The 19,390-nt window shown below is 36.6% G+C and overlaps 2 protein-coding genes across 4 annotated transcripts; one reads left to right on the top strand and one right to left on the bottom strand.

Moving 5' to 3' along the window:
• Positions 1–11,136: 11,136 nt before the first annotated feature.
• Positions 11,137–17,036, top strand: LOC107787108 (putative RNA helicase SDE3). Of its 3 annotated transcripts, none has more exons than XM_016608630.2 (5): positions 11,137–11,445; positions 12,798–13,623; positions 13,716–13,886; positions 14,639–16,096; positions 16,398–17,036. In XM_016608630.2, exons 2-5 carry the CDS (start codon positions 12,826–12,828, stop codon positions 16,917–16,919), a joined length of 2,949 nt encoding a protein of 982 aa, XP_016464116.1. In that variant the 5' UTR covers positions 11,137–11,445; positions 12,798–12,825; the 3' UTR covers positions 16,920–17,036. The 3 variants fall into 3 exon arrangements, with proteins under 3 accessions (XP_016464116.1, XP_016464117.1, XP_016464118.1); XM_016608631.2 differs by having other exon boundaries at positions 11,149–11,370; XM_016608632.2 differs by having other exon boundaries at positions 11,149–11,370; positions 12,792–13,623.
• A 53-nt stretch (positions 17,037–17,089) lies between these two features.
• LOC107787109 (non-specific lipid transfer protein GPI-anchored 21-like) lies at positions 17,090–18,862 on the bottom strand. Its single transcript, XM_016608633.2, has 4 exons — positions 18,348–18,862; positions 17,775–17,801; positions 17,591–17,650; positions 17,090–17,506 (listed from the first exon to the last, which is right to left on the bottom strand). Exons 1-4 carry the CDS (start codon positions 18,685–18,687, stop codon positions 17,268–17,270), a joined length of 666 nt encoding a protein of 221 aa, XP_016464119.1. The 5' UTR covers positions 18,688–18,862; the 3' UTR covers positions 17,090–17,267.
• Between the last annotated feature and the right edge of the window lie 528 nt (positions 18,863–19,390).

The following is a 19,390-nucleotide window of genomic DNA, read 5'->3' as shown; positions in this document are numbered from 1 at the left end:
AGTTCGAGCAAGCACTCACTCGACCATTACGCCTACGGGCTACATTACTTCGAGTTCGAATCAACCACTCGACAACTAATCCTACGGGCTACATTTATTTTGAGTTCGAGCAGGCACTCACTCGACCATTATGCCTACAGACTACATTATTTCGAGTTCGAATCATTCACCCGACGACTAAGCCTACGGGCTACGTTTATTACGAGTTCGAGCAAGCACTAACTCAACCATTATGCCTACAGTCTACATTACTTTGAGTTCGAATCATTCACTCGACGACTAAGCCTACAGGATACTTTTATTACGAGTTCGAGCAAGCACTCACTCGACCATTATGCCTACGGGCTATATTACTTCGAGTTCGAATCACTCACTCAACGAATAATAAGCCTACGGGCTACTTTCATTTCGAGTTCGAGCGAGCATTCACTCGACCATTATGCCTATGGGCTATATTTCTTCGAGTTCGAATCATTAACTCAACTTGTAAGCCTAAGGGCTATGTCACTTCGAGTCTGAAAAAATAATCAATCATAGAGACTACGAAGTCCAAATTTGATTAAATTGTTAAGATCCTTGTGAAAACATTTGTAAGGCACGTATAAAGTCTTCACGAAAGAGAAGCAAGTCGGCCAAGTTGTCTATATACAAACTTGTCTACATGATTGATTACAAACATAAAAAAATAAGAACTAAGCTTCCTGGTCATCTTCAGGGGCATTTTCTTCTCTGTCAGGCTCTTCCCCGTCCTCAGATCCGCTCTTGCTACCAGCATCATCATCATCATCTCCATCAGAAGACAAGGCTTCAGCTTCAGCTTTAGCTTCGAGCTCTTTAGCCTTTTTTATCTCTTCAGTAAGGTTGAAATCTCGAGCGTATATCTCCTTGAGGGTCTCCCTCCCAGACCTACATTTATCAAGTTCGACAACCCAATGTGCTCGAGTGTCGGCAGTATCTGCCGCCTCTCGTGCCTCTATTTAAGAAGCCTCGGCATCAGCCCGATACACGGTAATGGACTTATCCGCCATGATTTTTGATGACTCAACCTCCGCCTTGGCCTCAGCAAGCCGTGCTTCAAGCTCCTCGATCCTCTTAGCTTGAGTCGAACCCTTTTGCTTGACGCTTCGAAGCTGAACATCGGCCGATAATAAGTTGGTCAAAATGGTTTCTTTTTCCGCAACCAGGAAGTCGATAGTCTCCTTCCACCGATTACATTCAGCTTTGATTTGATCAACTTCTTCCCAAAGTAACGCGATCTTTTCGACCTTTTGCTGCAGCTGAGACAACGAAGAGTTAACTTCCACAGTTGAGTCAAACCCATACTTTAACAGAAACGAGGCTCACCTGCTTATCGAGTTCGGCCTCTTCTTCACGAACCTTAGCCAAATCCGCTTGGAGGTCCTTTATAACCTCATCCTTTTGGCTGGAAAGAAGCCGCAGGGCGTCTCTCTCCCCCGAGACCTTCTGAAGCTCGACCTCATACTGGCTAAGGTTGACTCAAAACCTACTAATGGCCTGCACAGTAGGTAAAGAACGCAAGTCAAGTTTGGAAAAGAACAAAGAAATCAAGTATAGTAAAATCATTACCCGAGTAATGAAACGTTGGGCCTCTTCTAGCAGAAGAGAAGCGTCACCAATATTGGAAGCATCATCGACTCCAGTAAAGCAATCCTGAAAAGGGTCCCCTACACTAGAGCCTCCGCCCATATCGGGGGTCTTCAATTCTCGAGCTTCCTTTAACGCCTCCTCAGAAAAGGTTGGAAGGGAAGGCGAATGACCTACTGTCATAGCCCCAAGTGAATCACTCGGGGTGCTCCGATCAATAATCGAGATTCCAGGACCGACCCTGGCCGGTACAGCCACTATCGGCTCAGGAGCTCTGGTAACCTCGATAGCTTTCGCAGATCGGATCACCAAAACCGAGGCATCGTCTTCTTCTTCTTCTTCTTCTTCTCTCAGTCATTGGACCGAGTCAATCGGAAGGGCAATTGCCTTCCTCAGCGCCCTTCAAGTTATGGGCTTGGGGTCCTATGACCGGGAGGCATCTTTTCGTTTCTTATCTTTCCCCGGTTCCAGGACCGGGAACTTGGTTCCTTCTTCACCGCTCGAAGGCCTCAAAGCGGCATCCTTGGTTACACCTGCATGAAAGGAAATCGGTAACTAATGGAGCACAAAGAACACTTCGAAGGAAACGAGAAGTAAGACCTTACCATGATTATTGGCCTCCCATCTACCTTTTGCCAAATCACGCCAAGCACGTTCGGCATAAGAGGACGTCGAGGCTAACTTCTGAACCCAATCCTCGAGGTCGGGTACCGCTTGTGGCATCCAAGGGGCAGTTGTATATCGGAGAAAGACATCAGAAAAAATTAGAAAAAGATACAAAAAGCGACGTCTTATGAGAACCACTTACGGTCGAAATTCCATTCCTCGGGGAACGGCATCTTCTCTTCCGAAATAAGGTCACGGGTCCTCACCCAAATATAATGGCCCACCCAACCCCGATCCTTATCTTTGCCGATGCTCGACATCAAAACCTTTGATGCCCGACGATGAAGTCTGATTAGTCCTCAAAAGATTTGAAGCCGATACAATCGTATGAGGTGATTCAAGGAAAAATCCAGCCCCTCGGCTTTGATGGAGAAGAAGCGAAGTAGGATTATCATACGCCATAAAGAGGATGAATTTGACTGAGGGTGACCTGATATCTTTTGCAAAAATTAATGATCACCGGGTCGACGGGACCCAACGTGAAGGGATAAGTGTAAACACTTAAAAAACCCTCCACATGGGTGATGACGCTCTCTTCGGGGGATGGAACTTGTAACACAACCTCGGAACCCCAGTTGCAATCTTTCCTAACACCCTCGAGATGACACTCCGTTATAGAGCACCTATACGTCGACACGTGCTCGCATCGACCCGGAACAGATGAAGGATTCTCAACCTTAAAATCGATTTTCAGAGTACACGGGCCGGGAACATAGTCATAGGTGGACGGCTCCACCGGCGCCTTGTCGTCGGACGACCGTGAAGAAGAAGCTTTCTCCTTATGAGGTACAGTTTTTGAAGTTTTGGCCATTGATATGAGAGGAAGAAAGGCAAAGGAAAGTGAAAAATTGACGACACCAAAACTCTGGTGTAGATAGCTCTGCAAGAGACGAAATAAAGAGAAAGGATAAGAAAATTTGGCAAAGTGAAGGCATAAAAGTGGTAAATGTTATATGGAACGGTTATTTATAGGCTCGCATCATGACGGTTCAATATCAAAGGTGGCCGACTACCATCTAACAAGCATTAAATACCTTGAAAGGATAAATCGATGGGACAGCTATCACATACGTCATAATCGATCCCTGTTAAAGCGTCAGCTTATAACCCGATCGAACCATCGAAAATCATATCGATTCTCAGCGCATCCTTCATAAGAAACGAGGGGACTATCTGTATACGGTCAAAATAGATTTTGGCCTCCCTACGTTCGATCGAGTTCGAGTGGCAAGAAACCGGAGTGGAATTTTGGGAGTGAGCTCCGAAGACAGTACAAACGAGCCCCGAGTCCGAAGGTTGCTCGAGGAGTCGGCTCGATAATCTTATCGAGCCATTGACCAAATCGATCCGCAAGGCATTGCTTCGAGGTCGAAAATACGCCACGCCCATCTCGAAGATCGAACTCAAGCCAATACCGAAAGGCTCGACCCAGTAACGAGTTCGAGCCATTATCGAGCTCACAGACAAGAGCCGTTACAACCGCACCAAGAGAGAAAATTTTGGCGGGAATCAAGAAAGAGACAAATCATCATGGAGCCTCCACTATATGCTTTATTTTATTATTTCTTGTTATAAATAAAGTAATGACCCTCTATTATAAAAGAGGGGGATCCTTGTAAGCTATGGACACACACAATACACTGGAATAAAAGATCTTTTCTCATATACAAAGATTTCTCCTTGTATTTATTTTACTTCATCTTACTCATTCTTTCTGTTCATTATTTCCATTCTCATAGTCAAGAATACTCGTATTGCTATCTTGTATCAAAGGGTATCACGTATCCTTAGAACCATGCATAAATTTAACGTTATCTGATTTTTTCGGGTAAACAATGATTAGTTGTTTATGGTTATTCAAACACAAATACACAAGTTATTTGCCGGTTAGTTTCGCCAAGTCATTCTGATAGTTAGCTTATGCACTTACAAGTTTATTTTATTAGTTTGTCTACTTATATTATAAGATCATCTTGCTTGTTCTGTGAACTTATGATATTAACTTGAGACAATTATAAAAAATTTCTCTAGAAATAAAAAATAGATATTCACTGCTAATTTAGTTTAGATTTAGACCAAATAGGTGTACGACCCTTAAACTTGGCTCTAGTTTCTATTTTGACTCTTTAACTTAGCGCTTTTTCTATTAAACACTTTAATATTATATAAAGTGGATCTATTGAACACTTTACTCATAACCAGTAAAAACAATAAGGTGCGTGTAATTCACACATGAATGACTTAGCAAAATGACAAATAAGAGGGAGACACGTGGCATTTGGGCCCAAATAGTCAAAAAGAAGTTTTGAAAATAAAAAAGATTTATTTTATACATAAATTCCCCCAACAATTCCATCGTCTTTTCTGCATTTCCCCACCGGTTCTATTGCCTCCCACCAATAGCCGCCATGAACACTATCTTCTCCAGTTAAACCGAGAAGCAAAATGATCGTACTGTTAATCTCATATTCCTAAAACTTCAATCTAAAAGAAACTTCCAAGCATTCAAACATGGCGTCTGAAGAATCCGAGATCCAATCTATTGAACGGATCTCAAGAGAAAGAAGACAGCAATTAAGGTAAAATTTCTCCAAAAAAGAAGCCGCAAAGCTCGAGCCAAAAACGCCACCGTCAAGAGGTGACTGCAATTGCCGCCACCACTGCTATCTCTGTTGTCTCGGGTTTCACGTTGCAGTTTATTTTGACTGTCTCAGGTCATCTGCTCACAATTTAACTAATGAATTTCACGGTGCAATTTATTTTTTCATTAAAACTACTGAAATGGACATTTAATCGGTAGCCGTCACTGCTGAATTTTACAGTATTTTCGTGGCGTGAAGGAGTTTTATGGTCGGTGTGAGGAAATTATGGTGGGAATGGTGGCTCGGAGAGGAGGAGGAAGAAGAAGAATGTAAAACGATGTTTTTCTTAAATAAAACAAAAAAAAAAAAAATAATTTTGGTATTACTTCACGCGTCTAAAGAGAGGTGAGACACTCTTTTTGCCACATCATCAGGCGTGTTCAATAGGAATAATTTATATGACGTTGAAGTGTTTAATAAGTACAAGCTTTAATTAAAGTGTTAAAATGGAAACTACAACCAAATTTAAAAGGTTGTCTAGGTATTTGGGCCTTAGATTATAACTACTAGCAAAATAGCCACTTTGTATTTGCAAATATATTTACAATACTCAAGGGGCAAGAAAGATTTTGTAATGCATTACAAATGTTATTGTATTTGTATGATATTTTGATAAGAGATTCGTTAAAATAATACTATGAATCTTGTAAAAATAACACAAAGTGATTTTTGTAGAATCAATTTTATTACACTAAAGAATTTTTGTAGAATCAATTTTATTTATAAGAGGGTCATTTGCTCAGTCAAAGAGGAAATAGGTTAATTTAGTAGCAATTATTTATAAACTAAGGGAGTTAACGGAATTTTACAATTATTTATAATTAAGTATATGCACTTAATTATCCAGGATTTCCGGTATTGATAGTGTTCGTATTATAATCCTGGCATAACTTTGTCAACGAATCAAACAACAAATAGTAAATTGGGACCAAATCGACGATTTGCAAAATAAAAGGATCTATTTGCAATTAAGCCATGTACACAGGCTTTATTGTAATTTACAAAAATCATAAAATCTTTTTTATCCAATTACAGAATTATCCTCCTGGGACCAAGGCCAACTTTTAAGCCAACAGCTGAGCACACGTTACTACAAAGCTTCTCAAAGTGTGGCTTATATATAAGTAGAATAGAATACATACTTCTTACCTCATAGAAATATTTTTTTTTTATAAATATATTATATTATGAATATTCATTTAGTACTCTATTGTAAATAAGTTTCTTGAAAAAATTTATCCATATAAAACTCCGCCGTAAATATGTTTATCTATTTATCTATTGGAAATAAGCCTCCTGAATAAGTTTATCCTTTCGGTACCTCTGGTAGAAGATTATCTATATCTGGTACAGTAGCAGCTTACAAGCAGCTTAGAGTAGCAACTTTTAAGCAGCTTACACGCCACCTTACACACCAGCTTGCAGTAGTAGCTTCCTTTCTTCTATAAATAGAGGAAAATTCAGTTCATTATGTACATTAGTTTGAAGTTGAATAAAAATATCAATCTCCCATTATACTTGTCTTCGATTTATTTACTTTACAACCTTTATTTTATAACATGTTATCAGCATGAGTCTCTAATTTCATCATTACTACTTGACTGTGAGGCAACATACTGCCCTTGTGCGTGGTCAAATCGAGTTTATTCAAAGCATTTTGAGGAAAATTATATCCTTGGAGTGGTGAACAACACGTTGGTTTTGTTAATTTCCAACTCTATGAAGAGATGAAATCCTTCTGATGTCATTTCTCAAAGATAAGACTTATTAATTTATAATTTTAATTTGATTTCCTTCATGAGCTTGAAAAATTATGTTTATTATCTAAGTCAATCACGTGCTAATTCTAAGCAACTAGTAATGCATGACTTGCATGTATATTGTGATTTGAAATACAAATTTGAAGGCTAAGAATACAATGGATATTGAATCAACTTGCTATGTTACGTGCTCTGTATACGTATTAGCATATAACAACTATTTTTTTATATACTTGTTTTCATCATGTTGTCACCTCCATAAAAGATTACAAAATGAATAACAATGTCATATCCATCTAAACTCCAACATAGTTTTATGAGAAATATATAATTACCAACAGTGGTAATATTTCCTAAGTCTCGTTATGACTTAGCTTCATGGTTCACTTGAACTCCAGCAGAGTACGACCACCAGAAGCAGCTATATTTTATATATCTCATTGTAACTAAATTGTGTTAACCACTAGAAGTGTTATATGTCTATGACCACCATAAGTGATAATTTATGCTTGCTATGGTTACAATGAAGATAAATTAGAGAAAATTCTCTATATTATATTCATACCTCGATTTGTTTCTGAAGTAGCAAATATCTTAAAAGAGATTCAAAACATCACAATTTGATGTGATTATGCACGTTCAGATAATTATGTTCTATCTCCCGAAGGAAGAGAACTTTTGATAATATTAATCAATTTCCTTAAGTAAATGTGACAATATTAAATATGAATGCGCTCTTGATGTAAATATATTACGATTCACCTCCAGAAAAAGGTAATACGATTGAGAGAATATATTCTCAATATTTCAGATTTCAGATTTCTCCTGAAGTAGTAAATAATTAAAATTTCCTCTTGAAGCGGGAAAATATTATGTAGTGGTAAAAAATATATTAAAATTCTAAATTTTCGTCATTTATACATTTAGAATTGTCTTTATATTGTTCATTTGATTATGATTTTCTCTCATGACACCAGAAGTGTCTGAACAATATTTGGTAGTACAAAATTTATCAAAAGCTCCTGAAGATCTAACTGTTTGTTTAAAAGACACATGACACCAGTAGTGTCGGATAAATATTAGATTATGGATAATAAATGAAGGCTCTCGAAGAGTTTATATACAAATATGCCATTCATATTATATGATTATGGTCAAAATATATGTTATAGTAAACCTGAAGTTTACTAATAAATGGCAATCATATTGAGACTACAATTGACTGGAAGATTGAAAATTTTCATGTTTCCACAATCATAGGGGGTAAAATAATATGTATGTGAGAAGTGACCCGCCTTATTCTTTAATTTGTACTATATCATGTATCACAATAAACAAAAAGCTTACTAATGCAAAAGCAGTCACAGTAAACCAAAAGTTTTACTGAGGCAAAAGTAGCTAATGTAAACCAAAAATTTACTGATACAAAAGTAGCCACATTAAATCAGAAGTTTACTGATACAAAAGTTTATGCCATAGTAAACCAGAAGTTTACTTAGAGATAGCACATGCCATGATAAACTTGAAGTTTTTATTTGCCATTTTTAAATGAGCTATTTGAGAATTCAGATAAGCATATACTAAAGAACTAGAAGATTCTTCAAGAATTCTCTTGTGTTGCTTGTTCTCATAATAAATTGATTATACCAGCTAAAGTTGAGACTAAAATCCCTGAATTCTGGAATATATAAAAGGTGAATATGGGCCTATTCACCTATCATGTGAACTACTTATAGATGCATATATGAGATGGTTATATGTGTGTTTATTGTCGACCTGCAGTTTGGCATTTGAAATTGCATTTCTCAATTAAGAGCATACTTTTTAGATTATGAAATCAAGATAGTTCATCTTGATGATGCTGGTTTATATCAAGATAGTTCATCATGGCGCTTCACAAAGTAATCTATTGCTGTTACTTCTTCAAATCATATTGAGATTATAGTTATTCATAAAATAAGTAGGGAATACATATGGTTGAGATCTATGATTCATTTTATTCGAAAAAAATATGGGTTGAAATATGATAAAAAAAACCACAATATTATACGAAGATAATGCTACATGCATAGCCCAATTAAAAGGATGATTTATAAAAGGAGATAGAACGAAGCACATTTCACCAAAACTATTCTATACACATGATCTTCAGAAAAATGGTGACATCGATGTGCAACAAATCCGTTCGAGTGACAATCCAACAGATTTGTTCACTTTGCCAACTTCAACTATTGAGAAGATGGTATACAAGATTGGAATGCAGAGATTCAAATATTTGGAACAAGGTTTTCATCAGGGAGAGTGAAATACGTGTTGTACTCTTTTTTCCTTAATAAGGTTTTTCCCATGGGGTTTTTCTTGTAAGGTTTTTAATGAGGCAGTTAGAATTGCGTATTACTAAATATGTGTACTCTTTTTCCTTCACTTGAATTTTTTCCACTGGATTTTTTCTAGTAAGGTTTTAACGAGGTACAATATCTTTAATGAACATCCAAGGGGGAGTGTTATAAATATATTATATTATGGATGTTCATTTAGTACTCTGTTGTAAATAAGCTTCATGAAAAAACTTATCCATATGGGACTCCGCCATAAATATATTTATCTATTTAGTACTCTATTAAAAATAAGCCTCTTGAAGAAGCTTATCCTTTCGGTACTTCATTATGGATAAATATTACCTCTGGTAGAAGATTATCTATATCTGGTACAATAACAACTTACAAACAGCTTATACACCAGCTTAGAGTAGCAGCTTACAAGCAACTTACACAACAACTTCCTTTCTTTTATAAATAGAGCAGAATTCAGTTCATTATGTACATTAGTTTGAAGTTAAATAAAAATATCAATCTCCCTCTATACTTGTCTTCGATTTATTTACTTTACAGTCTTTATTTTATAACATTATTATTTTAAAGATATAAATAATTATAGACCAAAATTTCCATGCTTAATAATACTTGAAAATTTGTAATCACAATTGATTGCTTACAAATGTTAATACTTAATAGGATAGTGACAATCTATTATGGATAAGAACTGTTTTTTTCACGTACATTTTTCTTTATTAGTAATCCCAAGTATCCAACAAAGGCTAGGGTGCAGGACCCAAGGGTGTGGGTTTAACTCAAAAGCATAAAAAGTATCCAAAGTTGTGATAGAGTAGTAGTTTTTTTTTTTTTTTTTTTGTAATTTTTAAATTTTGTCCCAATTTAAGAGTATTTATAGTGTTTTCACACTACACATCCAGCATGACTCGAACCTAGGACCTAACGATCGTGGATGGAAGTGCTTTACCAACTGAGCAAGCATCACATGTCTTCTCTTTAATTAGAATTTAGAGGTTTGGGTTTGAGTTCTAAATCGAAAGTGGATGGAGAAAAACTTTAGTACCGGACACCGAATAAAAAATAAAAAAATATCAGCCAATTTGAGCAATGTGAAATAATTCCATTGATTCGTATAAAAAGTAGGAAAATTATACTATATCTCATTCACAACTTCATCTTTCTAGTGTCAATGGATATTTGAAAACCGACTAAATCGATCGAGTATCACGCGGAACCGATTTTTAGATTTCTTTTTAAGAAACCGTAAGTTTTTATATAAATCTATAATTGCACCGATAATTAGGGCAACTTTTTTATTTTATAAAAATAAACCGAAAAAATACCGAACCGTACCGAATAAATTTTACATGTGAAAATTATATTTAGCTAGTAAGTTTAAAAATATTAATGCATTGAATTTTTCTTTGAGCCTTGGAATTATGAAAATTATTACAAGCCAGCAAGTAATTAAACTCAAGATACTAATTCCTAAAGCCTATTATGCTACTTCCACTTAAACTAAATTCTTTCAAGTATCTTTATTAGCAAGACAAAATGTATTCTAGCGATTATGAGTAAAAAACTATAATGTATTGAATATGTTTCTTTTCATATAATTTAGATTTATCTTTTTGAATATTTAATATTCTATAGACTTTATTCTTGAGCCCAACTTGGTTAATATATTTTCACTCATGTGATTTATATTTTTTTTGCCTTTGCTTGATTTCTTTTACGTTGTTATAGAATAGTTGATGAATCTATACTCTAGTCATCCTTTTTTTTTAATTCATCACCCTTTAAATAGTAAAAATATCTAGAGAATTTTGCTAAGTCTTATAAAAGAACGTATGTTATTGCATTCTACTTTTATTGGTGAATTTTATATGATATTTAAAAAAGATACTGAAAATTAACCGTATCGTACCGATACCGATATGATTGGGATGGTTTCGAAAAATTCAATTTAATTATATATAATAAAATAACTGAAAAATTAATATGGTACAAAGTTTATAAAATAACTATTAGAACCTAAATTATTAACACCCCTACTTTACGGCACTAACTCTCAATTTGGTCCCACTTTTAATTTATTTTATTTTACTAAATAAAAGGAGCAGAAAAAGTGCCAGCCTAACATTCGCACTTTTTTGCAATTATTTTGTTTAAGACTGCTCTTCTCTTCTCTCCTTGTCACGCTCTTCGTGTTCACTTCACTCTTGACTCTACTACTAACTTATTTCATCAGAGTATGGCTTTATCAAATTCTCAGCTCTGAATTACTCGCAATCTGTAATTTATCTGAAAGAGTGAAAATTTTACGAGGAAAATATATCGCCGTCTCTTAACTTTCAGAATTTGGTAAGGCATTTCACAATTTCTGATCTCAAGTTTAAAACCCTTCTGTAATCTCCCTTTCTAGAGACCAAAATTGAGGTGGGTTTTCCTTCTTATCTGTTTTATTTGATCTGCATTTTCACTTTCTGCACAATTAGCTCGTTTGTGATTGTGGGCTTTCATTTTTCACGCATCGGTCATTTTGTCAGTTTGTCATCCTGTTACCACATGGTTTTATTTGTCTATTTTGTTGACAGTTAATATTTCACGGTTATCATTGCAATTTCTATTTATTTTTTTTGTAATTTTTGGCCTAATTTTGATTCCTTTTTCTTCCTCTTGGCATGACACAAAACCCTGATGTATACTTGATTTTCAATGTTTTACCGTGATTTTCTGAGAGGATCTCGGGGTTACCATGTTTCTACTGAGTGAACAATGTACTAATAATGTTTCAAGATGTTGTTCAAATTCTGATAATCTTCAAACTTAACCTCGCCGGAGTTAACATCATTTTCTCCTCCTTTTATTGGTGACTGAGAAATCCATCTGTGGCCAACCCTTAGGACCAACTGCAGCCGTTGAAGCTCCAGCATAGTGGGCCCGCCCCTCTACCCTTCTCCACTTAAATAACAGCCTTAGTTCGCAACGTGCAAGGCTCGAACCTATGACCTAAGTCACAAGTCCTTCAACCTTTGCCACTTGAACTAAGCCCCGGGGGCTAACATAGTTTAGTTTTTACTACTTGTTTTTGTAATTCGGTTGCTATATGAATCATGTGAAGTTTTTATAGATAAATAAATGAAGGAAGAACAAATTGTGATGTCCATTAGCCGTTGTGTTACTATCACCTGTTTATTTTTTAGGATGACTAACTTTGGAACCTTGTGCTCGGTGATTAAAAAAGTTGATTAGGTTCATATATACGTTCAGTGTATCTAAAAAACTGAGTGCATATTTAACGGTTAACCACCTAGAGTATCAAAAAGGAGAAATTACAATGAAAAACCATGTGCTTTCATAACAATGTTAAATACATAAGAATAATCCACCAATACAACATTGGCATGCTGAATTTATGATTACTTTCTTTGAAAAAAGTTTTCTGCATCTATGGCCTATTAACCTGAATAATGTGTCAAAGATGGAAGAAATTACAGGCTGTGTATCAATAGATATGTTCTCTACAGTGCATTAACATTTCCATATGAAAACTACATTTCATATTAATGTTTTCTTTCATGAAAGAGTCCTGGATTTTCTCTGTTACCCAATCTGAATGTGCTAGTTAATTTGCTGCTTGTTGGTTTAATTCTCATTATTTTGATTGTACTTTTCTTCTTAGATTTATTTGAAACATCAGATTATTTGTGTAAAAGAAAATTTGGTTTAAGTGTTATGGAAGGGTTACTTTGTTGCAGTAAGTATGTTACTTTGGTTGAAAGCTGCAGGTTCTTCTTGAAATTCTCTCAAGTACTCATGGGCTCAGTTGCTGATAAGTCGGATGATGAATATTCAGTAATTACTGATAAAGGAGACATCGGATTCGTTGACTTTGACAGATATAAATCAGCTTGTAGCTACAATCCAAATGGAGAGAGCGAGATAGTTGTTATATCTGTTCCATTTCCACTGATAGGGGGAAAACCTAAATCAGGAATTGTTGGTGAAACTATTGTCGATTCAATCACAATAGAGAATACCACTAATGATTCGCTGGAGCTCTGGTCAATTAAGATTTATGACTCGAAACCTGAGGATTCGTTCACGTTATCTCTGATGAAACCTCCAACTCCATGTTCCGACGTGCAATATATTCAAGAATTCATGGAGTCCTTTAGCTTAGAGGATAGAATGCTACGACCAAGTCAGACACTAACAGTGTGGTTGTCTTGTAAACCGAAAGAAATTGGGTTGCACACATCAGCTGTGCATATCAATGTGGGTGATGAGACCATCGAAAGATTGGTTTTTGTCCTGGCTGAGGATAAGGTCTCGCAGTCACTGGCTTCGAGCAGGCCATACTACAGAGACAGAAAGAAGAAAGCACCAGCAATAGATGTTTTTGCTCCTAATGCATTCGTTGTGGGTTCTCGGCCTACAAGGGCTCGAAATCAAGGATTCAGATACAGGCTTTCTTCATATCCCATTCCTGGGGATATAAGGGAAATCATAGAGAAGAAACAGTTTCCTGATGCTATTGGAGAAGGTTTAAGAAGAGATAATTACATTGTTTATTTTAGAATTTTACTAAATATTGAAGAAATCAAGATGGAGGTTTGTTTTCAAATTTTTATTTGAAGTACTGAAATACTTCATTTTGGGTAGTACAAAAATCTTTTAGTTTTTTTTTTTTTTTTTTGCATCAGGAAGACATGAGGGACTATGATATGGAGTCCGTCACCATGAAGCGAAGGGGACCTCAGTATTTGTCCCTTGATGTCCCGGGGCTAGCTGAGAGGAGGCCGTCACTTGTTTATGGGGATTATATCTTTGCAAGGATAGCTACTGCCGATGCAAGTGAGACCACCCCTTATCAGGTGCTTTCATATATTTGCTTTGGTTTTTATCATAACTTGCTACTTAATAATTTTAAGCTCTCTTTACTGCGTAATTTAGTGAAAATAATTATAAATCCATGGTACCTGTAGCTTTTCCAAGTTAAAAGATATGCTCTGTGTTTAATCCTCCTGTCATCTTCCTATTATCTTTAAAATCTTTTCATCTTGAAATATTCATGTTGGCCATTACGACTACAGATGTTGTGGTAGAGCTTCAGCATTTTTGCTATTAATTATCTTCCTTGAGTCTTTCCTTGTTTTGTTTCTGTTTTTAATTTCATTTTTTTCATGAAGGGGAGACTTGGCCCTTGGAGAAACGATAAAGTTATCTCTGTCTGACCTATAGGCCACAGGTTCAAGCTATGCAATCAGCCTCTGATACATGCGTCAGGGTAGGCTTCCTGCATTACACCCCTTGGGGTGTGGCCCTTCTCCAGATCCTGCGTGAATGCGGGATGATTTGTGCACTGGGCTGCCCTTTTTTTTTCAGTTTCATTTTCATCTATTTTAATGGAAAGTACACCTACCTTGTTCAATGACACATGCATTGCCACTTTCTCAGATACATGTTAAAAGTGCCACTCTTTGTCTAAGATATGCATAAGAACAGGTTTAAGAACAGATAAAAGAGAAATAATCATATAACTGTGAGATTTTATACATCAACTTGAGAGATCAAAAGAAGAAATTTATTTACATGAACTTGGTGATTTTTGGTGGTTCTTGCACAGGGTTATATCCACCGAGTTGAGGCGGAAGAAGTGTATTTGAAGTTTGATAAAGAATTCCACATCAACCATGTTGCTGGAAATCTTTATAATGTGCAGTTTGCATTCAATCGTACGAGTGTGCGGAGGTTACACCAAGCCATTGAAGCTACAGAAAGCTTAAATGGAGAAATTTTCTTTCCATCTGGCATATCCAGAGCGAGACATATACAAGCTGCCAGACTGGCACCTATTTCATGTATGCTTAACAAGGAGCAGACGACTGCAGTTGAAAAGATCCTTGGGTGCAAAGGCGGAGCTCCGTACGTTATCCATGGGCCTCCTGGTACAGGCAAAACAAGGACTCTTATAGAAGCTATTCTCCAGCTACACGTTACGAGGAAAGATGCTCGTGTTCTCGTCTGCGCACCTTCAAATAGTGCTGCAGACCATATACTTGAGAAACTTGTCAGTCAGCAGAATGTTGAAGTGAAGGACCATGAGATTTTTAGGCTGAATGCACTCACACGTCCTCTAGACGACGTGAATCCTAGTCACATTCGCTTTTGCAATGTTGAAGTTGATGCCTTCAAGTGTCCTCTTCTCAGGGACCTTAGAAGATATAGGATTATCATATCTACATATGCTAGTGCATCTCTTCTTTATGCTGAAGGTATTAAACGGGGACATTTCTCTCACATTTTCTTGGATGAGGCAGGACAGGCATCGGAGCCTGAAACCATGGTTCCTCTGTCGCATCTTTTAAGGAACGAGACAGTAGTTGTACTTGCTGGTGATCCACTGCAACTTGGTCCCATAGTTTTTTCAAAAGATGCTGAAAATTATGGATTGGGGACATCATATATGGAAAGGTTATTTGAATGCCAGTTATATGGTGATCTCAACGAAAATTATGCTACCAGACTAGTAAGAAACTATCGGTGTCATCCAGCAATTCTGCAGCTTCCCTCAGAAATGTTTTATGGAGGAGAGTTGATCGCATGTAAAGAAGATGATAAAGCTTCTGCTCAGACTTGGGTGGACCTGCTTCCAAACAAGGAATTTCCGTTGCTTTTCATCGGCATCCAAGGTTGTGATGAAAGGGAAGGAAACAACCCATCATGGTTCAATAGGATTGAGGCAAGCAAGGTAGTAGAGATCATAAGGGATCTGATAGAGAACAAAGGTCTGAAAGAGGAAGATATTGGGGTGATAACACCTTACAGGCAACAAGTACAGAAAATAAGAAAAGCCCTTGAGAGTTTCGATTGGGCTAATGTAAAGGTCGGTAGTGTTGAGCAATTCCAAGGTCAGGAGAGAGAAGTTATTATTATCTCGACCGTCCGATCAACTGTAACACACAATGATTTTGATAGAATCCACTATTTAGGATTTTTAAGCAATCCAAGAAGGTTTAATGTTGCTGCTACAAGAGCCAGATCGTTGCTTGTAGTTATTGGGAATCCACATATCATCTGCAAGGTAATTCTGTATTAATTTCTGCTATTGCAACTAGTAGTATCAATCTAGATTTGATATGCCACAGTAAAGCTGAAGTTTCTGTCTATCCTTTTTGTTTATTTTCCTGATCCTGGTAATATCTATTGTTGGCAACGGAGGAGGAAAATATTCTCAGGGAGCTAAATGTTACTGTCATTCATAAAAGTTGAATTGTTGTGGGCATATGTGGAGCTTAAACTTATGAATCATGAGGCTAATTTTGCTAAAATTGCTATTTATGAGTGAGAAATGCAAATATTTAATGACATGTACGATATGGCAGGACCCCTACTGGAACAAGCTTTTATGGTATTGTGCAGATAATGGCTCCTATAAGGGCTGCTTCTTACCTGAAAGACTGGAGATCCTTGAAGAGGATTCTGGACGAGCAAATAATTGGTGTGATGACGAGGCTCAAGAAAATAACTGGGACTGCAAAGGGGCACAAGCTAACGATTGGGACTGCGAAGGGGCACAAGCTAACGATTGGGACTGCGAAGGAGCACAAGCTAAAAGTTTGGATTGCGAAGGGGCACAAGCTAAAAGTTTGGATTGCGAAGGGGCACAAGCTAACAATTGGGACTGTGAAGGAGCAGAAGCTAAAAGTTGGGACTGTGAAGGGGCTCAAGCTAACAATTGGGATTATGACAAAGCCAAGAATTGTAACGACGGAGGCACCTGTGAAAATGAAGGGAAACAGAGTCTTCAGCCATCTCCTGAGGTTCAATGTGGTACAGTTCACCAGTCAGAATACATCCCAGACCCTGTTATGGATGAAGCTGAATGGTCTGATGGTTGGAAATAACTGCAGTAATAGCTAAGAGGCTGAAAACTTTTGGAGGTTGTACTAGCAAATAGATTTCACTCAGATTCTGTACTAGGACATGCAGTTTTTGCACTTCGAAAAATTCAAGCTCCAAAATGCCTTGTCAAATTTACATAAAGTGGTAAGGTGAAAAATTCAAGCTCCACATATACGTCAAAACTGACATCTTGAAACCTCATATTCATTATATTCCATGAAACTTGACCACAATGGACATTATCAAAACAGTGCAAAACTCATGTATACATGATCTCCAAAGAATGATTATAAACTACAAGCAAGTTCTAAAGAAAAAAAAAAAAGAAAAAGACAAAGTGGGTTGGCAATTTAGTAGAACTTGAAAGCCATTGCTCCACAGGCTGCTAGAAGAACAAATGTTGAAAATCTATCAGAAGATGGGGCCGTTGATGGTGTCAAATCAGGCTTGAATCCTGAATTATCATCAGGGTTTCCAAAGCTGTCTGTTGGGGAAGGTGGTGTTAAACCTGAATTAGGATTACCTGGTGTTGTATCAGCCACTGGTCCCAATCCCAAAGGAGGTGTGAATGGCTGAGGAACATTGGCAGCTGCCATATGCAAGAAACAATAACACCCACTTAAAATTCAGCAAGTTCAGTTAGATTCACCAGAAAAATCAGACTTTTAATTACCTTCAGGACTAGGAGATGGGGGTGACCTAGGAGATTTTGTTGGTGCTAAGGCAGCTGGACCTGTCAGCCAGAAGCTTTTTATTAATCCCAATATTTTGCCAATTGAAGATTTTAATCTTCTTTTTATTTTCTTGTGTTACTAAAATCTGGAAATGCTAGTGCGAGCCAGAGTTATTTTTTGTACCTGGAGCTGGAATAGGGGAAGCAGACGCTGCAATGTATATAGTAATACAATTCAGAGTTAGTGCCCTAATCAATTTGCTCAACATTCAATAACCTCTCAAGGGTAAGGAAAAAAAAAGAAACATTTTTTTTAATTCTGAAAGGTAATCTCACTCCAATATTCATAGTAGGCCAACCACCAAAAAGATTGTGAAGTTTTTGCTTAAGAATGCATATTAGTTCATTATCAAGCAAAATTCTCCAAGTCAAATGACCATTTTAACCTTATGATGCCAATATACTCTAGCTAACAAGCTACAAATTGAAGCAAGTATGACTACAAGTGAGACTTTTTGTGGGGCTTAAGTCGTCACAAAAGACTTTTCGTGGGGCTACTAGAAGATTGCCAGGAATAGACTTATTCGCGGCGACTGCTAAAGTTTTCGAAATCGCTTTTTGAGCAATTTTAGTCACTACAAATAAAAAATAGAGTCGCCAAGAAAGACTACCCTCGAAAATAGAGTCATACAAATTGAAGCAAGTATGACTAATAAGAAATTGGTTGATAAAACAAAGAAGAAAACAACTTGATTACCTTTGCACTGGAGGGGGACACCAGCCATGTTACAAGCTTTGGGAAGGGAAACTGCTAATGTCCTGTTAATGGGTACGCGAAAAGGAACATTTCCAGTAACAATAAGGCAGAGACAATCTGTTCCATTACTCATGACATACTTGAGAGATCTGCAACAATCTGAAGTTGGTGAAGAATTGTTTCCACCATTCGTAATGAAGTTTATGCAAGGGCTAAAGCTACGTAACATTGCACCGCTACACGCTGTACTAATCTGCCCTGAAACTAATTGACTGCTTAAAACAATAGCCAAGATTGATACTAATAGTTGAAAGTTCTTTAAGAATTTTAACACTAACATTTTTGTTTGAATTTAAAGGACTTGGAGAAGTTAAAAGGGAACGTGCAAGGAGGAAAGATGATTGTATATAAGCTGGATGTTGGATATGGAAGACATTGATTAGAAGTGATTTATAGATGGCTAATTGAGATATAAGAAGAAATATGCAGGTTCAAAGTGGTAGTTTTGGAGCTCAACTACCTTAACTAATTACTTCAAATGATGGACTGTTTAATTAGGTCACCTTGCAAGACTTCTCTCTCTCTCTAAATTGCATTTGGATTTCGAAAGTTCTTTAATAGTTTTTTTTATATATGTTTTAATCAGTTAGATGTATTCCTTTCTTATTCTTCTTCTTTTTATTTTAAAAAAAAAAAAAAACTAAGTCTGAAGTATATTAAAAAGAGTCAGAGAAAGTATCAACTAGCTATAGAAAGTGAAATGCTGCTATATATTTGGTCCTTTAACTACTTTGAACCTGATTTTTATAATTAGTATGCAGGTAAATGGAAATGGTTGCTGCTGAATGAATTCTCTACTATCGAATGTTTTAAATACATGGTCAGACCTTTCTATAACAGTCCTCCTCTATAACAACATTTCACTATAACGGCCAAGTTATCTTTGGAACGGATTTATCATGTTATGTTATAGCAGCCAAAAAAATTTCAAACAAACGATGTCATCACTGAGATGTTTGATTGTATATTTTTCTTGCATATAC

This window comes from Nicotiana tabacum, chromosome 22, assembly GCF_000715075.1.
Source record: "Nicotiana tabacum cultivar K326 chromosome 22, ASM71507v2, whole genome shotgun sequence".
NCBI lineage: Eukaryota > Viridiplantae > Streptophyta > Magnoliopsida > Solanales > Solanaceae > Nicotiana > Nicotiana tabacum.
Note: the sequence above shows the minus strand (reverse complement) of the source record. Positions and strands in the feature narration are given on the sequence as shown.